The sequence below is a fragment of the Cupressus sempervirens genome, chromosome 4 (assembly GCF_028749045.1).
Source record: "Cupressus sempervirens isolate cs-2001-9-10 chromosome 4, ASM2874904v1, whole genome shotgun sequence".
Taxonomy (NCBI): Eukaryota; Viridiplantae; Streptophyta; class Pinopsida; order Cupressales; family Cupressaceae; genus Cupressus; species Cupressus sempervirens.
In genome coordinates, this window is record NC_143121.1 from 907,334,104 (window position 1) to 907,354,383 (window position 20,280).

Below are 20,280 nucleotides of genomic sequence, written 5' to 3' on the forward strand. Positions count from 1 at the left end.
AACTGTTGGGAATTCATCATAGAAGCTTCTAGATACTATAGAGACCTCTTGTTCCTCTTTCTCTTCGTTCTGTGATGTTGCCTTCATAACAATGGAAACCATACCTCGTGCTGCTTTATCTAGTTTTGTAGGGTCTGAAATCAATTCATTCATCCTTTTCTGATCTTCATCACACTTTTTCAAACTTTGTTTAAGCTTCTCCATACTCTTGTTCCACTGCTTCTGGTTACTTGGAGTAAACATGATTAACCAACTGACTCAAATGTTGAGGATTACGTGACCACTGGTTTTGTATCTCTAGCTTGTAATAACAATCCACCAAATCAAAAACCTATGTAGGGTATACAACTTTCTGGAACCACAAGTTTTAGCTAACACACTGAACTTAAATTTAGATCAATTGTTGACTAGGTTCTGCAAATCCCTGTTATATTTTATTCCTGATTGGTCTGAAGCTGTACGACTTGATACAGTATCCTAGCTTTAAACAAAACACAAAAGTCCAAGGTAAACCTTTGCTAAAATCCCAATCTGTAACAGCCTTAGGGAAGCTATGCAAAAATTCTCCCTAAGTAATGTTAGATGCAAACACTTACTCTGATTTTTCCTTGTAACCCCTACTGCAACTACTGACACCCAAATTTGAGACCCAAAAGCTGCAAAAAGAACTCCGTTTGGTGGCTAGGAAAGGCGCCGAAGCCTTGCCTGATAACTGTTGCCTGACCGCTGTAATATTCTGAAACAATTTTAATCAACAAGTGGATTGAATAGTAGAGTTGTAATTTTATCAAACAGTTCATAGTCCCACTGGAACAATCTTAAAACCACTATAGTATTCCTTCCTAAGTCTGTTAAGGAAAAAACTCCAAATGTGCACTGAAGGTATTTTGTCAAATGGATTATATGTAACTTGTTTAGACCATACTGCAAGAGGCTAACATATTACTATTTTCTTTTGTACATGCTAAATAGTATCCAAAGACATTAAACAATAATAACAACAAACTGTGATTCCGTAAGCAAATATCCCTTGCCATCTTGCCCTAAACTATGGCGAATGTTTAATGTCTTTATAGGATGGAGGGAGAGGGAGTCACGTCCCCTCCCTCAGTCGTACCTTATGGTGGGACTGATCACAGCCTTTGGCTGTGATTTAGTCACGCCGTAAGGGTATGACTATTCACACCATATCGTATGTGTTTGGTCAATTGTTTTGTTTTTATTTTATTATTATTATTTTTTGTTAAAAGTTTTTGTTCATTAGATATAGTATAATATATATTATATTTTATATATATTATAATATATAGTATTTAATTATAATGTTTAATTATGTATAATATATAATATATAATTTTTATTATTTAATATAATATATATAACATATATCTATTATATAATATTATTTTATGAAAATTTTAACAAAAGAAAAACATATTATGATAATTTTCTTTAAATTACAAAGGTACAATTAAATCACAAAGGTACAATTAATTTTGATATTTTAAATCACAAAGGTACAATTAATTTTGATATATTAAATTAGAAAGGTACAATTTATATCCACAGATATACCCTATTTGAGGGTCATCATAGGTGCACACATGATATAAGTTTAATTCCATAGAGCAGTTCAATCAACAACTCCAAAACAACCTGTAGTAATGTAGATCTCCCAACGTTCCAAACGCAGTATCTCATGAAGTATATCGCCCCAAAAATATTAAATCTTTGTGCAATTGTCGGAGAGAATGTGAGCCATGAGAGAAAACTCATTGTTACGCCAAGGAGAAAAATGTAAATTCAGTTAGTGGTCTGGAGTCCTTAGGACTATTGTATGCAAACTCACAACTCGGATATGCATGCTGGGAACTTCCTGAAGAACCCAATGTCGTCTCACCTCCTATTGAATTTTCTTCATGCACCCCACCTTCTGTGTGAATTGTTGGCAAAGAGTGTTGAACTACGGTCACTCTATAGACTAGTTATGCTGACCCGTTGAACTACTGAAGCATACAATGGAAACCGACTACCACTAGCAAATTTAAAAAGATGGGCAACAATGCATTCTTTGTTGATGATGTTTTGCTATGTTGAGTTACCTCATTGCACAGTATGTGGCTATCAAGAGCACAATAGAATTTGTACTATCCCAAAGTCTTCAACCTTGCAAAGATTTCATTTCCTCATTTCACCTGCGTTCCCATAAACTATGTGTTGTGTCGATTCCTTCCAAATTGTATTCTTGTGACATGAAATTCATTGCACATTTGTTTTAGTTTGTCGACGCAACACTCCAACATTTTTCGAAACCGATGATTCTTAGGAAATTTAGAGAAAGTTGAAGCAATGATGCGTCCATTGCCAATATCTTTCTTAATCATTGATGATATCTTTCTCTTGTTTATATGCTACCGACCTCAAAATTTAATCAAATTGTAATGTCCCCATTTTTCGCAACATTGGAGTTTTAGGGATTAGCCTATTATTGTGATCCTCATAGGCGAATTATTGTGGATAGAGGGTCTTCTGAGGAAGTGGCTTGGCTTGGGAGGGTCTTGTCTTCTCCACATTTCAGTAAGCTACAGGTTGATCTTTGTTTGGCTCAGATTGGACTTTGTTTGGGCGTAATTTTGTGTGCTTACTATTTGTGGTAAGTTGGGTCTTGATTGACATGGACCCTTTCTATTTTTGGAAAGTTCATTTGGTCATATGGAGAAATAATAGGTACGACTCCTATTTCAAACAACATATTTAAATGATGAATATTTTGGGAGTTATTATATTTTTAGTGGTCAAATCATTATTAATTTATTAAATGGCTTATTCTAAAGTTATAATTTCACTTAAGTTGAGAGTTGAGTTATCATTGGAAAGAGCCATTTATTAATTAGTTAAGCCAAGTGAAAGAATCTAATGGAAGCTACTAATTAATGTTGTGTGGTGAAGCTTCTTAAGTGAAGTTACATTTTGGCAACAAAAAACGCATATGAAGGTTATATATACAAGCCCATTTGTTGAGAAAAACATGCTTAGATATTTTATTTTATTTTGATGCCTTTGCGGCTTTTTCTGAGTTCTGATTTTTGTGCCCTTCTTAAAATATAAGGGTCTGAATTCTGAGTTGTTCCATTGGATCTATAGCTGAAGTATTGTAGATTCAAATATGAGATTTTATTCTGAATTTGCATTGGCAATTGTGATGAGGTATACAATTGGCCATTTCTCCTATTGTTTTATTGTGGCTAAGGAGAAGATTAATTGTTGGAGCTGATTATTTTCCAACCTACTGCTGAGGTATAGTAGTTTTGGAATTTGAGTCTCGTGGATCAATTTCTTAAGGTTTGCATCTTCCATTTCTATCATTGCTGTTGCTTGGAAGGAAGTCTGTGAAATTTTGAGATGTAATTTGATTCAATAGTAGCGAGATGCATATTTTGGATTTGATTGTGTGCCATATTGATGCAAAAATATGGCACACAATCAAATCCAGAATATGCATATCTCTACTATGACTAATTGTGGAAATTTGTTCATTTTAATTTGATTCAACGCTGATGTAAATTAAATTGAGAGATAAATATGAAGTTCAGTTTTTTTAAAGTTACATGGCATAGTAAATCAAATGCAAATCTATCATTGCCATTGAATTGAGCTTGGTCATCATTAGTGTTGTTAAAAATTGCTTAATATTGGTGAATGTGATTTAGTCACCCTGGAGTTCTTTTTAGTAGGATTGGCATTGTATGCTAAATGTTTTGACGTAATGTCAAAAGTTATAAATGTTAGTATTTGATAGAGCTATAGCCAAGTAGGGTTATTACACAAATCATCCACGTATAGGAATTTCAATACATCGTATAATCAATACTTCACAATAGGAGGCATAAAAATTGAGTTTTTCTTACGGAAGATTTATGCAAACTCTGCAAATATAATTATTCATGGTGACCCCCAAAATATTCATACCATATATGATTAATATTAATCTTCAGAACTTTCGTTGCCCAAGAACCAATAACATGTTATTTGTTGTCAGGAGAAATGAGGAGTTGCTTCTCTTTTCCAATAAAATTTCAGACAACCTACACCCAAACTGGGCTTGACACTTGTAACTACTTTGGTGTAATGTCCCCTTTTTAGCATTCATAGCATGATGTTGTCGTTAGCCTATTTCCCCACGGTCCCATAGGCTAACCAAGACATCAAAAGGGCTTAGAGGCCATTTGGCCTAGATAGTTTCAGTTGCAGGTCTTTCTGAGGGGTTTTGAGGCAACTTTGGGCATACTTACTATTTATAGTAAGTCATCTTGGGCATGGGTGGACATCCAGTGGCAGCGGTATGTCGATGGTAATTGTTTAAAATCGGCAAGAAGACTTGTTTATCATTGATAAGATTTGTTTTGCATTGATAAAGCTATTTTATAAAGTTAAATTTAAATATTTAACTTTATTAATGCATAGACTATAGTTTGTGGAAAATATTTAAATTAAAAGAGTCCCCTTTATTTTATAACACATTGGAGACATCAGTTACATAAAGGGAGTTATGTTTTATCCCACATTGAGAAAACGAAGGATGGAGCTCTTGTGAGAACATTATAAACGAAATGGAAGAGCTTCTTTTAAGGATGGTTGGAAATATCAAAGAAATTGGAGAATTTTTTGGAAGTTATGTCTCAATAGTTTGAAGGACGAAATCCCTTCAAGTTGAAAATCTTGACGCCATTAAAAGATATGGTCTTGAGATTCAACAGGGTAGCAATCGAAAAAGAAAGCGGAAAAAGCGGAACCGAAAAAGCAGGCGGAAAAAGCGGAATCGAAAAAGCAAGTGGAAAAAGCAGAATCGAAAAAGCAAGCGGAAAAAGCGGAACCGAAAAAGCAGGCGGAAAAAGCGGAATCGAAAAAGCAAGCGGAAAAAGCGGAATCGAAAAAGCAAGCGGAAAAAGCGGAACCGTAAAAGCAAGCCGAAAAAGCAGTTCGAAAAAGTAAAGCAGAAGTGGCAGCATTGAAGGAAAATTATTATAGACATCTACAACCAGGTTCCTTTGTTAGTATTGTATTTTTTAGGGTATTATAAGTTTCAGCTATAAGTGTGCATTATACCAGCATTGTCATTTTGTAATCCATGTAAATGCCAAAGTCTTGGCCATATTTCATGAGTATTGTATTAGAAATTTGATTGCAATCAAAAAGATAATAGTTGCTGGTGTCATTTAAGCAATTCAATCTCATTATTTATCAGCTAGATAGTTTGCATACCAACTGTTTGCAAAAATGTCAGTTGGCTGTAGGTGTTCTTTTCTCATGCTTAGATCATAATATATGCACTGAATATTGTCAAAATTAGGAGCACACTCATGTTAGGTCATTGTGTAGTGCATTTTGAGTCTTCTAGCACAAGTTTCTCATTGATGCAAATTGAAAAAAAGTCATTTAAAGCGAGCTGAAATACTATATCAGTCATATGTCTCTTGCATGTGAATTGTTTGACAAAATTCTTTGAGCCTTCAATCAGCATCTTTGAGAGCAGATTTGAGGAGGGTTACTACAGTGGTATCAGAGCTTGCTTGCAAAGTGTTTGACGAAATGTCAAACAACTGAAGTATAGAGATTTTTGGTGTTTGAAGAAATTATAACCTATTGGGGTTATTACATTTGGTCGTTTATATCCAAGTAAATACAAACTATGAAGAGGAGTTTTGACTTTAATTCTTCATTCCACTCATAGAGAAAATTATAATCTGGTTCAAGCCCAATGAAAATGTTCAACTTCACTCAGTCGGCTTTGTCTATTCCCAATCAAATTTTCCTTTCTCAAACTTGGCTTATATAGATTTCCCTTTGCAAATATTTGCTCAAAACATTATTTATGGTATGTGCAATCAGAATGATTTATGAAAAAATTTCTCAAAGTGTGCACAAGGAGACATTTAAATAAGCGTAGCTTCAACTTATATAACCCATCTTCAAAGATTATTTCCAACCTTCAAAGATGAAGAGACGTTCCAAAAAATGTGAACTCCCTCAGCAAAAACTAATTCAAGTCTATGAAATGGAAATGACTGCTAATGCCTTCACAATTTCTACCAAATATTTTCATCTGCCCTTATCATAAACTCTTTTCAGTAAAATAATCCAACACAACTCTGTATATGTGTGGGTTCCCAAATGTTTAATATTTGCAGACTCAAGTAGAAGTAATTCCTAGTGTTCTTGTAAATATTTTGAGCTCACTAAAATATCATATCCCCAAACCATTGTCTAGAATATGTCTCTGAAAAATTCTAATAAATCCTTATAAAAATTTGTCTCTGTTATAAATTCATAGGTTGGCAGGAAAACCAACTTTGATACCACTGTAATATCCCAAATGGATATTCTACTAATTTTTCTCATAAACAAATTTCAGCACCAATAGATAACTCGTGTAAACCAAACCAGTAATATAAACCAGCAAATAAATCGATAAATGCTCATTAAAATACCTCCAATGTTATTGCATTATACATCAGCAATACAATAACTAGATATCAAAATCCAATCATAAACACAACAATAATAGTCAGATTGGAAACATATTAGAACCTTTAAAACCCAGCGTGAACCCTATCTGGAATCCACTGCAGTGATGAATTGAGGTTACATCCAATCCACCAACAATGGCCTGAAGGTTTGTGTCCTCAGGTCTGAAATGAAAGATGTAAGCTCTCCCAATGTTTCTCCAAGAGAAACTCGAGTTCTCCAAAACCAAGCAATAATCCAAGCATAAAGAAATGAGCTTCTCCTCCTCCTTTTAAAGACCCAACCTGTGACTCTTGAGCTTCTATATTCTTGTCCCTGTCCCTAATGCCAACTCATCTCTTATTCACTCTCCTTTAATTAAAATTGACTTAATAACTCTGTATTAAGTCCTCAAAGGTCATATATTGGATTGGCCTATCAGTTTTTAATGTCCCAAAAAAAGGGGACATTACAAATTTCAATGGGCAGAATTCCTAGGATCATAGGAATTCTGCCACCTTTCATTCTCTTCATACAACTTAGCCAATTTTTCCCTTTTCTATTGCGTATCGTTTCAGCTGCAACCAAAACCTCAATTTGGGTTTGGAGGTGTTCTTCAAGCCCATGTTGATTATCATTTCTCACTCAAGATTTGGCCTCTAGATTTTGCCCAGTTACCCCCCAAATGACCTCAAGACTCCCTATCCAAACCCAAGGACTTGACTGATTTTGAAATTTATCTCATTGACTAGACCTTACAAACTCTCTCCACTGATTGAGACAACTTGCCAAACCAAGTCCCCTACATCCAATCTACAAGAGCAATAGAAAAAGGAGGGGGCCCCGTTTTCAATGGGGTGGTGGTGTGAAAACCTCACAACAGTTTGTTAGTTGTTGGCAAAACTATACAATTTGAATAGTTCATGTGGTTGAGGTGGTGCATAGTGATTATTTCTGAATTATAACCGTTAACAAATATTATTACTCCTACCGTTTCAAATTTTCAATAAATATTGTCAACTACAATTGAGGAATATTACATTTAGTGGTATTGCTTTACTTTGACGGTAAACATGTCCTGACTATGTTATGATGATGTTGTAAGAATGATAGACTGAATAAATATTAAGATCTGGATGATGTTTTTATGTCTTTAATATAGCTCTTTGTTTAGTGTTCTTGTAAGCCTGATTGACATTTATCACTTTGTAGGATTTCATTAGCCAATATGTCTTGTAGTATTTATGGTTGACATGATAGTAAATGATTGCAATCTGCAGGCTTCTGATTTCTTGAAGTATGCTTTGGTCTATCCACAATGGTCTAAACTTTTCTCATTTCTTCTCCAGGTTTTTGCCACACTTAGTCCTATACCAGGGTTCATGCAGTGGCTTCTATCCAAACTATCATCTCAATCAAAGCTCGCACAATCAACTTCTGATAACAGTCCGGTTTTGGGGGAAGCATCAGCAAGTACTTTTAAAGAGAACATACTTCTTCCTGAAGAGGAGAAGGCAATAGTAGAGGCATCTGTGTAAGTCATCTTTATATTTTCTTTGCCAGATTCTAGCATCCACAGTTTTCCATTTTTTAAAACTATATAGTATATCTTGCAACTATTCATTGTAGTGTGCTTTTTGGTTTTATATAGAAATCTCCTGTCTTAGAAGTGATACTTAAACGCACAAATTGATCAATGTTAGTGTGAAATATAATTCTAGTTGCTCTTTTGAAAGTTCCAAACCATTTCTTATGTTCAACTTTATTGAAAAATGTAGGTTGAAAATCCAACATTAACATCACTCACTGTTGTGTCAAATTACTTTTTCTATATTGTAAGAGTAATGCCTTATGTAACACCCTGCTAAAGAACACCTAGAGGTCAACAACTAACAAGTAAAATAGCGCACCAATAAATTTTTTTAGAACAAAATACATAATTTCATCTATACATCATACTCGCAGAAGTAAAGATATACCTATAGGGTGTCCCATAGGCTATTTTTAGCCTCATGGATGTTACAATTTCATCTATCTATCTATCTATCATATGTACGTCAATTCCATAATACATATGGAAGATAGTCCACATTAAGAAACTATCTCCTCTATGGGTTCCCTAACATCACTACTATGCAACACATCTAAAACAGAACTAGAACTCTAATCAATACCACTTACAGCTAAGTTCATTTCAATCGCCAAATCCAAGTGCTCCTAAGACATCTCATCAACATGGAAATTGATAGCATACAATCACATAATGATAGTCGGTGTCAACACTCATCTATCTAACACTAATCTATCATTTCAATAAACCATTCAATACATTATTATATTTAACATCAACCTTCATGTGGAATGTTCAAATAAAAATATCAATTACATTTATGATTACTAATCTACATAACATGGTATAATTACAAATGTAGATCTGTCACGGAAACCAAAAATGTACACACAAAATTATTAAATCTAATAATATAAAATTGTTTTTACTTATGAAATGAATCCATTTATGAATTTAACTATAATAATAATTGTTTTTTATTTTATTTTAAAATTCATTTACTTATACTTGATGGAAATATTGTCATTGATGTCAAAGATGTACAGACTGTAAATGTAAGCACCATAAATGTCAAAGGTATGAATATGAGGCAGATTAATATCAGGGACACCATACACATTACTTGGCACATGAGCATTGCAAATAAGTATGAATGCACCTATCATAACTGAGCTTGATGGAGAAATTGATCCACTGGAGATTGCATTGTAAGAATGATGATAGAGATATAGAGTTCCTCACACTGACCAATAAGGAACACCATATCCAGTTGTATATCTATGTGTGTGTGTGTGTGTTACCTCATAAACAATGATGTGACTATTTTGGCTTGTTTGAGAGTTTTACTTTACAGATTGAATGCTGCAATTATTACAGGAAGAATACATGCAACCTGTATGCAGGAAGTATAAATATCAGCAATCACACAAATGAACAGAGGAAAGCCATAAAAGATATCAATGCCTAAGGAAGACTGAGCCCTAATTAAAGACAAGGTTCAGACGAAACACATCAACCGTTCTTGACAGATTGCATATAGTTGGTATGGTCATATGCAGTGACGGTATAGCTATTACAAAAAATGAAGAGTGCCATGTCACAAAGCAACAAACAGCAGTGTTGAAAATGACAAAACACTAAACATACATATTACAAGCAGCGATTACTTGCATCAGAAATCAGTATGTGTATGAAATAATGATCATGTAATGAATAAAAAGAATACTGATAGAATGGGAAACTTTCCAAGTCAGAATTTAGAGTGACTCAAATATGAAAGTGAAACATTCAAATTATACTTGGAACAGAAGGGATCAAAGCATATGTAGTCAGTGTCAAATTTACGTAGTAATGAAGATTGTGTGAATAAATTTCATCCAGTAGCAAACTTCATATGTCAGATATATACCACGATGATACACGAGGAGTATTATCAAACAGAGCATATTATCAAGGAAGAAACAACAATGGATCATGGCATGGTAAAAGAAATAAAAGAAACTATTTAGGATATGCCATATACATAGCAACTATCACAGAATAAAGGAAGTTCTACAGCTGTGATATGTGACTGGAGGAGATTAAAACTTATGACTTCCAAAAGTAAAGCATAATTTGTTTTCAATGACAAAACAACAGTTATCTGTATTTGGATTACAGAAGGATATCATTTTATCGACAACTCAGATTGAACTGGAAGTCATCCAAATCAGAGTAACAGGAATCGCTGTGATTCGGGCGATTTTGGCGATTTAGATCTGAGGAAGCATGGGCAAGTTTTGCTGGCTTGTTAAACCGAATTGCCGATTTTTTAGGCCAAAATTGCCTAAAACGCCTAACTCGGCAATTTTGGTTAAAAATCACCAAAATCAACCTAAAAAATTGTCAAGTTGGTAAAAGGTCACCAATTTAATTTTACATATGTGATGGATTTATTGTTTATGTTCCTTGTTTATGTATGTTAAGCTTTAGCTTCTATTTGATAATGTTATAGTGTGTTTAAGTTATGTTCAATAAAGGGTGCGTGAAATAAGTTTTAAATCGTTAAAATCTTTAAATTTCAAGGGTTTTTTCACTTTGTCGATTCGTAGCCGATTTATAGGCTATTCACAATTCGAGTAGGTCTTCCCGATTCCAAGTTTTGGTTCTTTGATCCAAATACATGTGTACCAAGTTATGATCATGAGATATGCTAAAAAACGGGCTCGTCAAATATCTATGCACAAAGGACATCAGAAGTTTTAGAGTCAGTGTATAAACAAAATCTAATGAGACCGTACAAAGCAAATAATAATAATTTTTAATGGAAATTATAGCAAAGTTATGCTATGAAAAAGTGCGATTGAAACCCCAATATATTGAACCGTTATAAGATGGAAACTCGCGATAACAGCAAACAAATCACAGAAGTAGCAACAACAAAATGGAATTCTTATCATAAATATCAAGAGCATTCACTAATCAAAACCCAATTGATTAAAGGCAGTTCACGGAAAACGCAGATATACAAAGCATGGACTTTATGAAGAAAGGCAAAACAATACAAACATATGTTTTGTTTAAAAGAGAAATCAGTGTAAGTGCTGCAATTTATGTTACTAAGCATAAAAAATTTGTTTAGAAGTGAAAGGGTGCCGTTCAGTTAAGACTTATGCTTATTTGAAAGGATGCCACTTTTCATAGAATGCAAGTAGATACAAGAAGAAATGAGAAATGAGTTATGTTGTGAGTTGAGAAAGGTTATATCAGAGGTATGCACCAGCTGTAGAAGGCTTTATAAGAGAAAGATTATTTCAGATTTAATGAAGAGAATATAAGTAGTTCTATAGCAAATCTACCTAAGGGGTTTGAGATCATATTCATGGCAGATTTGAAGAAAGTATTATCAGACTAGTGAAAGATATATGAACAGAGATGTCAAGAAAGAAGTCAGTAAGTGAAGAAAAAGGGTAGTGGACATGCAATAAAAATTATACATGTTAGAAAAAGTAAAAGCAAGAAATAAAAGGAAGAGCATTTGATGTGCAGAAGAATAGTGAGAGCAAAGGGCATAAAGGATAAAGAATAATAATATTGAGTAAAGTATACGTGAAGGATTATACATACTTGTGGAGAAATAACAAATTATCATGATCAACTTGTGAGAAGACTTACAGAAGACTTGAAGTAAAGAATATTGCAAAAGTGTGCAAAGAAAAATAGTGGAAGGATTTGTGTGCTACAGATATCCATCATCAGTTGAGTAAACAACATTGCTAAGGTGGAAAAGATGTTTTGTGTGTAGTGGGTTGGTGCTCATGGAGACAAGCAGTGGGGGTTGGTGCTTCCAATACGTTGGTGTCTGTGAAGTGTGGGAGTTGGAGTTTTCAATTAGTCGATGCTCATAAACATAGGGGTTGGAGCCTACAAACCATTTTGTGAAAGAACAAGTTTATATATAAAGCAAATATTTGTCATGGTTTTCTCCCGCATTGGGTTCCCACGTAAATCTTGAGTTATTTTGTTCATGTGGATAATTTCTTGATTTCACCATGTAAAGTTATTTGAAGTTACTTGTCTGGTTAAAAGTTTTAAATTGGAAAAATTTATTATTATACGGATTCAGTCCCCCCCCCCTTAGTATAATCATGCGCTCTCCAATACTTGAATGTCAATTAAGTATATTGATAGCATTGAATCAATAACAAGTTAATACTTTACGTTAAATAATAGAAATCAATTAATACAAATAAGAAAGTGATGCAAGAGCATCCTGGGTGTAAGGGCAATCTTACATCACCCAAAAATATTTCTAGTTCTAGTTTATGTGTTTCTAATAAGGGCTATTCCGGTACAGAGTTGCTATTTATTGGAGCTTGCTAAGTTTAGGAAGTTGATATTATGTGCTTAGATTGTTCTGATTTCATATGTGGAGGTTCATCTTTGACATATCAGCCTGCCAGATGAGTTTTATTGTCATATCATATGTATTGATGCAGTTAGTGCAGATTTTCGGTATGAATTTTGGCTATCTTAACTTCAAGTCCAGCGATGAAGTCCTAAATGGCTCTGAAATGAGGCGAAATATTGGCTGATAGATGCTTGTGCATATTAGCCGCTATAGATCACTAGCCGAGGATTACAAAATGGGGTTATAATAGCCCATCGGGTCAACGGTTTGCTAGTTTTGGCTGATAGATGCTTGTGCATATTAGCCGCTATAGATCACTAACCGAGGATTACAAAATGGGGTTATAATAGCCCATCGGGTCAATGGTTTGCTAGTTATGGTCTTTAGAAGTGGACCTGTCCAAAAATGTAATTTGTAAATTGTCTCAAGTCAATCCTATGTAATAAAGTGTAATGAAATGATATAATATGAGGTTGGTTGACCTTAAGGGTTAGGGCTTAGTGTCTAGAATCTTCTTGGGCGGTAAAAAGTGCTTATATAAGGAAATGATATAATATGAGGTTATCAGACCTTCGATATCGGAACATAACATCAATTGGTAGGTTTTTTGAAAATGATGAACATATCTTGTTTTTGTTTGAAGATGTTTTTCTGTTTCAAATTTGTAATGTTCCATTTTCCCTTCTTTCACAACCCCACTATTAATTATTTACTTGAGATGCTAATGGTGGTGACCGTACGCTGGTGTTGATGGTAGAATCTATTGTACGGGGGCAATATGATACTATTATGAAGGGTTGTACAGTTTGGGAGTATGACCATACAGTGTTGGTAATGGAGTACAGATGATGTATGGTAAGGGGGACAAGTGAATGCAAGCTTGTGAGGCCGTACGGTATTATAGTGAGTTGTACAGGATGGGTTGTATAGGATGGGCTGTACGATGTTACTTCTAAATGACTGTGTGCCAATCCAGAGTCCATTTGTTCATGTAGTTGTACAGAAGAAGGCATGGGGGTTGTTGAAGTGAGTTTGAACAATACAACCATGAACAAGATGAAATCCAAATAATGAAAATTGAACACAGGTATATTTAATTAATATTCGTAGATAGATGATGCTCCGATTTGCCAGATCCGAGCAAAGTGTTACAGGTGACGAAATAGGGTGAGGGTTGAATCCCACCGAAATCGGACAAACCAAGTAGGGAAGGTCTTTCACTTCTAAAATGCCGAGCAACAGAGAACTCCAACTGGAATTTGCAGTACATAGAAAATAATCCAAAATGCATACCTACTACTACCTACAAGTTGTGCTTAAATACCCATTTGGAAAACCTTCCGAGGGTGTACAAAGATAGCCGACGGCCAAACTAATTACGAAAACAATTAAAAATGGGTCTGAGATATATTAAATCAATCAGCCCAATAACAAGGTTTAATTAATTACATTTATTTTATGACGGGGATATTACAGTCCTCTCGTCCCAAAATTTGCTTGTCCTCAAGCAAATGCAAATCCGGCTGCAGGAAACCTTCCGTAATCAGCTTCTTCAATTCTGAGTCAGGTACTAAGTAGATCTTTCTGCCAAAGTAAATGATGTCATCAATAATTTTGCATCTTTCATCGCATACATAGCCATCCATCAATTGACATGCAAAAGTGTTCTTGGAGTACTCGACCATTAGATGGGCCTGCTAGTTATCCAAGGAATGAGGTAAGGCATTGATTGTCATGTTTTTACTTGCAATGTCTGGGGTCCAATCATGATTAAAAATGGCCTCCATATTCTTGGTTGCAGCTTCCCTCGATCCTTTATTTGACATTCCTCTTAGCAACACCTTTCCATCCATCTCGAATGAAAAGTCCATCCTTTTGAAACTTTGTGTGTACTGGTCAAGAGTTTCTAATCACTGGATGCCCAAAATGATGTTAGTATCAACCAAATCTATGACAAAGAATTCATCTATCATGGTATAGTTTCCCATGGAAACTTGTAGCTGTGAGATCACATGAGTGCAAGGTAACAAGGTTCCTCCTGCAAGCTTAACCTCAAATCCTCCATGCTCAACTACATGCAAGACTTTACTAGTGACCAAAGATGAATTGATGAAATTGAGTATAGTGCCACTATCAATCGTGATTGGGACTCGTTTTTCGTGAAGTGTGCCATGAACCTTGAAGATACCACTTCCAATCACTATAGTGAGGGTAGCAATGGAACTCCCTTTTTGTACCAAGATATTTATTCTTTCCTACAAGTGTTTGTCCTTCGTTGTCATCAGGAATCACCTCAATGTAATGAATCCTTCCCTTCCCAAGGCAGCAACAACCAGGCCCCCATGGTTCTTTGCACGTGAAACAGAGCTTTTTCCTTTGGAGCTCTTGCTAAGAATCTTCATCAAACTGAGGTTTTTTTTTGAATTGGCTCTTTGTCTATCTTCTTGTGGGGATGGTGTTGGTGTAGCTGCGTGAGTTGTGGAGGAAGATGCGGCCATGTCACACACCTTCTTAATAGCTTCGTTGAGCACACACAGGTTGAACCCTTTGATCCAGCCTCTCAAAGGCTCTCTCAGCCCATCCATGAATAACACAATTCGACATCTTTCAGAGATGTCTGTGACTAATACTGACAACCTTTGGAACTCAGTGATATAGAAGTCTAGCATGCCCATTTGCTTTAGCTGAGCTAGATCTTTGAAGTTTAGCTCAGATCCTTCCCATCGAAATAGTCAATGAGTCTCTCAGTGAACTCAACATAAAAGGTTACTTGGTCATGTCTGAGAGTGACCAGTCCATGATGCCACCACACATGCGCCACTCCGTCCAGATGAAGTGTTGCAAACTTGATTGCTTCCTTTTCTAGCATCGGATTGAGTTGGAAATAAGTATCTACCTTCAGAATCCATAATTGTGCAGTAATGGCTCCAAATCCATCAAATGGCAATAAGTTTACCTTTCCGATCTTTCTCCTGAGATCATTAAAATAACCACGATTTCCCTCGCTAGAATATCACATTTTTAGATCAACATAGTCTCTGTAAGATATATCAGCTTCCATATTTGCGTTTTGCTAATCTTCCCGAAGTTTTTCTTGCATTTCCTGAAAAGTGAGCTCTCTTTTTTTGCGTGGTGCTTTCATCCTTGGAAGGAAGATGGGTACCGAGGGTCGAGAGCAAGAGGGTTGAAAATTTGCCCTTCCTATACCGAGTTGTCGCTATGTCCATTTTGCTCTCCTGTTGTCTTTCCCTCAGATAATTTCTGTAGTGTTTCCTACATCATCCTTTGGGTTTAGTTGATTTGTATTTGGTTTCTGTTGAGCTCTCTTAAAAGATTCATGAGTTCTGCTGTGGGATCCTGATGATCTGCCATTCTATCAATAGGGTTATTTTGCCTTCTCCTTTGAGTATAAACTTTCATTCACTTCCACAGGCTGATAGAATCAAAAGCTTTGATACCACTGTAATGTTCAGTTCTCCCTTCTTTCACAACCCTACTATTGATTATTTACTAGAGATGCTAATGGAGGTGACTGTACACTGGTGTTGATGGTAGACCCTGTTATACGGTGGCAATATGATACTATTATGAAGGGTCATATAGTATGGGAGTGTGACCGTATGGTGTTGGTAATGGAGCACAGATGTACGGTGAGGGGGACAAGTGAATGCAAGCCTGTGAGGTCGTACGGTATTACAGTGAGCCGTATAGGATGGGCCATATAGGATGGATTGTACGGTGTTACTATGAAATGACTATGTGGCAATCCAAAGTCTCTATGTTCGTGTAGTTGTATGGAAGAAGGCATGGGTGTAGTGGAAGTGAGTTTGAACAATACAACCATGAGCAAGATGAAATCCAAATAATGAAAATTGAATACGAGTATGTTCAATCAATATTCGGAGATAGATGGTGCTCTGATTCGCCAGATCCGAGTGAAGTGTTACAAGCAAAGAAATAGGGTGAGGGTTGAATCCCATCGAAACTGGACAAACCAAATAGGGAAGGTCTTTCACTTCCGAAATGGTGAACAACAAAGAACTCCAACAAGAATTCTCAGTACATAGAAAATAATCCAAAATGTATACCTACTACTATCTACAAGCCATGCTTAAATACTTATCAAAAAACCTTCTGAGGGTGTACAAAGATAGCCATTGGCCAAACTACCTACGGAAACAATTAAACATGGGTTTGAGATGTATTAAATCAATCAGCCCAATAACAAGGTTTAATTAATTACATTTATTTTATGACAGGGATATTACAAAATCAACAGAGATATAAAGAGCAGTATGGAGATCAAGTGATGCATCTAAAGAATAACAAGCTGCCCAAAGGATTAGTCACTCTAGAGAGTATTTTCAATTCAGATGACCAAATGAAAACTGGTAAAGCAAATCTGCTGGTGCAGCAAAATTAGTATGAAGATTGGGAGATTGCACTGGGAAAGAACCTTAAAATTGGTAAAATAAATTTTGTTGATGTAAAGCAGTCATTCCTCCATTTATTTCAAGAATTCAGTGATGTTTTTGCATGGGAATACATTGATTTGAAAGGTTTTGACCCACAATTTGCACAACATACCATTGAGCTTGAGCCAACAGCCAAACCTATTAGGCAGAAACAAAGGCCAGTTAATCCCTAATTGGAGCCAATAATACAAAAGGAGGTTTTTAGACTTATAGAGAGTGGAATAATTTTCCCTATCAAACATACTTGTTGGGTTGCAAACTTGGTACCCGTGAGAAAGAAGAATGGAGAACTCAAGTTATGTGTAGATTTTAGAGACTTGAATAGAGTTTCACTGGAAGATAGACATCCACTACAATCAATGGAATAGATATTGCATTATGTATCAGAAGCTAAGTGGTTTTCCTTGCTAGATGGATATTCCAGGTATAATTAAATTTTAGTGAAGGGAGAAGATCAATTCAAGATGGCTTTCACTATGAAGTGGGGTACAATTGTTAGATTTTATGAATCTCTAATAGATAAAACTGTTACGATAAATATCTGAACAATAGAAACTCTTACTTGTATCACAGTAGTGCAGAGTTGCCCTTTAAATACTGATGATCTCTGAATTTGTGTGCGGAATCTACTTCTTCGAATATTGCTGATAATGTGAGATGTATACTATATGTAACAATGACCTTGCAAATTAGATAATAAGGAAAAGTACTAATGGTTATTTATAATGTAGATCGTTGAGTCCAAGATGCCGTGTATTTATGTTCGACAATGATCTGATTACCCGAATACATATAGCAGTGAAGGGTCATGACCCTCGTAGAATCATGGCTCTATGTGGCCTTTGGTCACAAAATGTCATGCGTCTATGATGGCATAACCAATAACTACTTTGTTAACACAATGTAACTTAACAGAATGCAATCGACAATCACAAGTAATATTGCCGCTATTTGATAATAGCAGATTGTCAATATAACAAACTCCGCTGATAATGTAGTCTGTCAATGTTCTCTCAACCGATAATGTTATTCATTAATCCAAACAATATATATATATATATATATATATATATATATATATATATATATATATATATTATATATATATATATATATATATATATATATATATATATATATATATATATATATAACTACAATGAACATTATCTGAGAACATGAATATAGATTAGTATATCAGAAAAGCATCATTTACTTCTACTGATGCTAAACATTAACACTCCCTCTTTAGCAAGGGAGAAGTAATACAATAGTTAGATTTCAAAATAGAATATCTAATTATTTTATCTGATATTAACACTCTGAAACAGTGACTAGTCAGATAATAAAAATCACCAAGCTATGAACACTATCATAACATACATCATAATCTCTAATTGTCTGAAACAATATCTAGAGTAATCATAATGAATATGTTATCTATGATCTCTAATTGGCCGCAGCAATATCTAGAGATGTCCATAGTAATAACATAAAAAATTTGGTACTCGTGATCTCTAATTGCCCGATGCAATATCTAGAGATGTCCATGATAACAAATGAGTTCGTTATCTATGATCTCTAATTGCCTGAAGCAATATCTAGAGATGTCTATGATAATAGGCCTATCATTTGTAAGATCCTCACCTTACAAACAATTACTTTTTAAATAAATATGTTCATGAAAAATCGTCACCTTTCATTACATATATGATGCGACTAAACAACAAGAGAAGCATAAACACACATGAATTAAAAATTTTAAATTCAATATTCAATATTACAATTTAATCATACCAAGTTTTTCTCTGAAGTATTTTAACTTCACTTTAGCAAGAGGCTTGGTAAAGATATCAGTTGTTTGCACATTAGTACAGATGTACTCCAATTGAATAATTCCTCGATTCACCATATCTCGAATGTAGTGGTAAGGAATTTCAATATGTTTGGAGCAATTGTGAAAAACCGGATTGGTTGAAAGCTTAATGCAACTTTGATTATCACAATGAATCACAGTGGGCTTCAAAGGTTTTTTGAACAAATCTGCTAACAACTTTCGTAGCCATACCGGTTCTCTAGCACCCAAAGAAGATACAATGTATTCTGCTTTGGTGGAACTTAATGCAACTGAAGTCTATTTTCTATTGGACCAAGAGACCATATCATATCCTAGACTGAAGCAATATCCAGAAGTACTCTTACGTTCAATAGGACTGCCTGCCCAATCAGAATCAAAATATCCATGAAGTTCAATGTTAACTTTATCATATTTGATTCCCATTCTAATAATACCCTTTAGATATCTCAAAATGTATTTAGCTGCATGTAGATGTATCTTCTTTGGTGCATACATAAACTGACTCAAGGTGTTAGTAGCATAACATATGTCAGGACGAGTATTCACCAAATACATTGAAGATCCAATAATCTGTCTATAGTAAGTAGAATCTGTAGGTTCTGATTTGATCATATCATCCTTCAACTTGTGTAGATTTACTTCCATAGGAGTAGCAGCTAGTTTACATTCCATCATTCCAAATTTTGTTAAAATGTCAACTATATATTTTCCTTGATTCAGAAAAATGTAGTTATCCTATTGCGAGACTTCTAATCCAAGAAAGTAGTGAAGTAGACCTAAGTCTTTCATTTCAAACTCTGCTGTGAGTTCTTGTTTGCATTTCTTTATGACATGTTCCTCACCTATTATCAATAGTTCATCAACATATAACACAAGAATAATCATATCATCACCATCTATTTTGAAATATAAGTTGGGATTAGCTTCATTTTTGGAATATCTGAACTTCATTAGACAGTTGTCTATCCTTTCATACCATGCTCTGGGAGCCTATTTGAGACCATAAAGTGCTTTCTTTAATTTGCAAACATAAGTTTTGCTGTCATGAGTGTTGAATCCTTTTGGTTCTTCAATATAGACTTCTTCTTCAATCTTGCCATTAAGGAACATTGTTTTGACATCCATTTGATGAACCTTCCATCCCTTGGATGCTGCAATAGCCAAGATGGTTCTGACTGAAGTATATCTAGCAACTAGAGCAAGTGTTTCTTCATAATCAATGCCTTCTTTCTATGAGAAACCCCAAGCTACAAACCTAGCTTTGTACTTTTCAATGCTGCCATCAGATGCATGTTTAATTTTAAATAGCCATTTGGAAGAAACAACTGATTTGTTCTTAGGTCTTGGTACAACATCCGATACATCATTTTTTAATATAGAGTTATATTCTTCAATCATAGCTTTTTTCCAACACTAATTTGAAAGTGCTTCTTTAACATTAGAAAGTTATGTTTTTATAAGTTCAGTTAATAACACAACATAA

At 34.8% G+C, this 20,280-nt stretch overlaps 1 protein-coding gene across 3 annotated transcripts in view; it reads left to right on the forward strand.

The window, feature by feature from the left end:
* Positions 1 to 20,280, forward strand: part of LOC149564329 (malonyl-CoA decarboxylase family protein) — a 292,928-nt gene that overhangs the window by 141,937 nt on the left and 130,711 nt on the right. For all 3 annotated transcript variants that reach the window (XR_016364190.1, XR_016364191.1, XM_089827389.1), the window contains exon 11: positions 7,854 to 8,038. Coding sequence is in view for 1 of the 3 variants with exons in the window: in XM_089827389.1 (XP_089683515.1) it covers positions 7,854 to 8,038 (185 nt within the window). In the remaining 2 variants the exon portion in view is untranslated. The remainder of the gene's footprint in view (positions 1 to 7,853; positions 8,039 to 20,280) is intronic.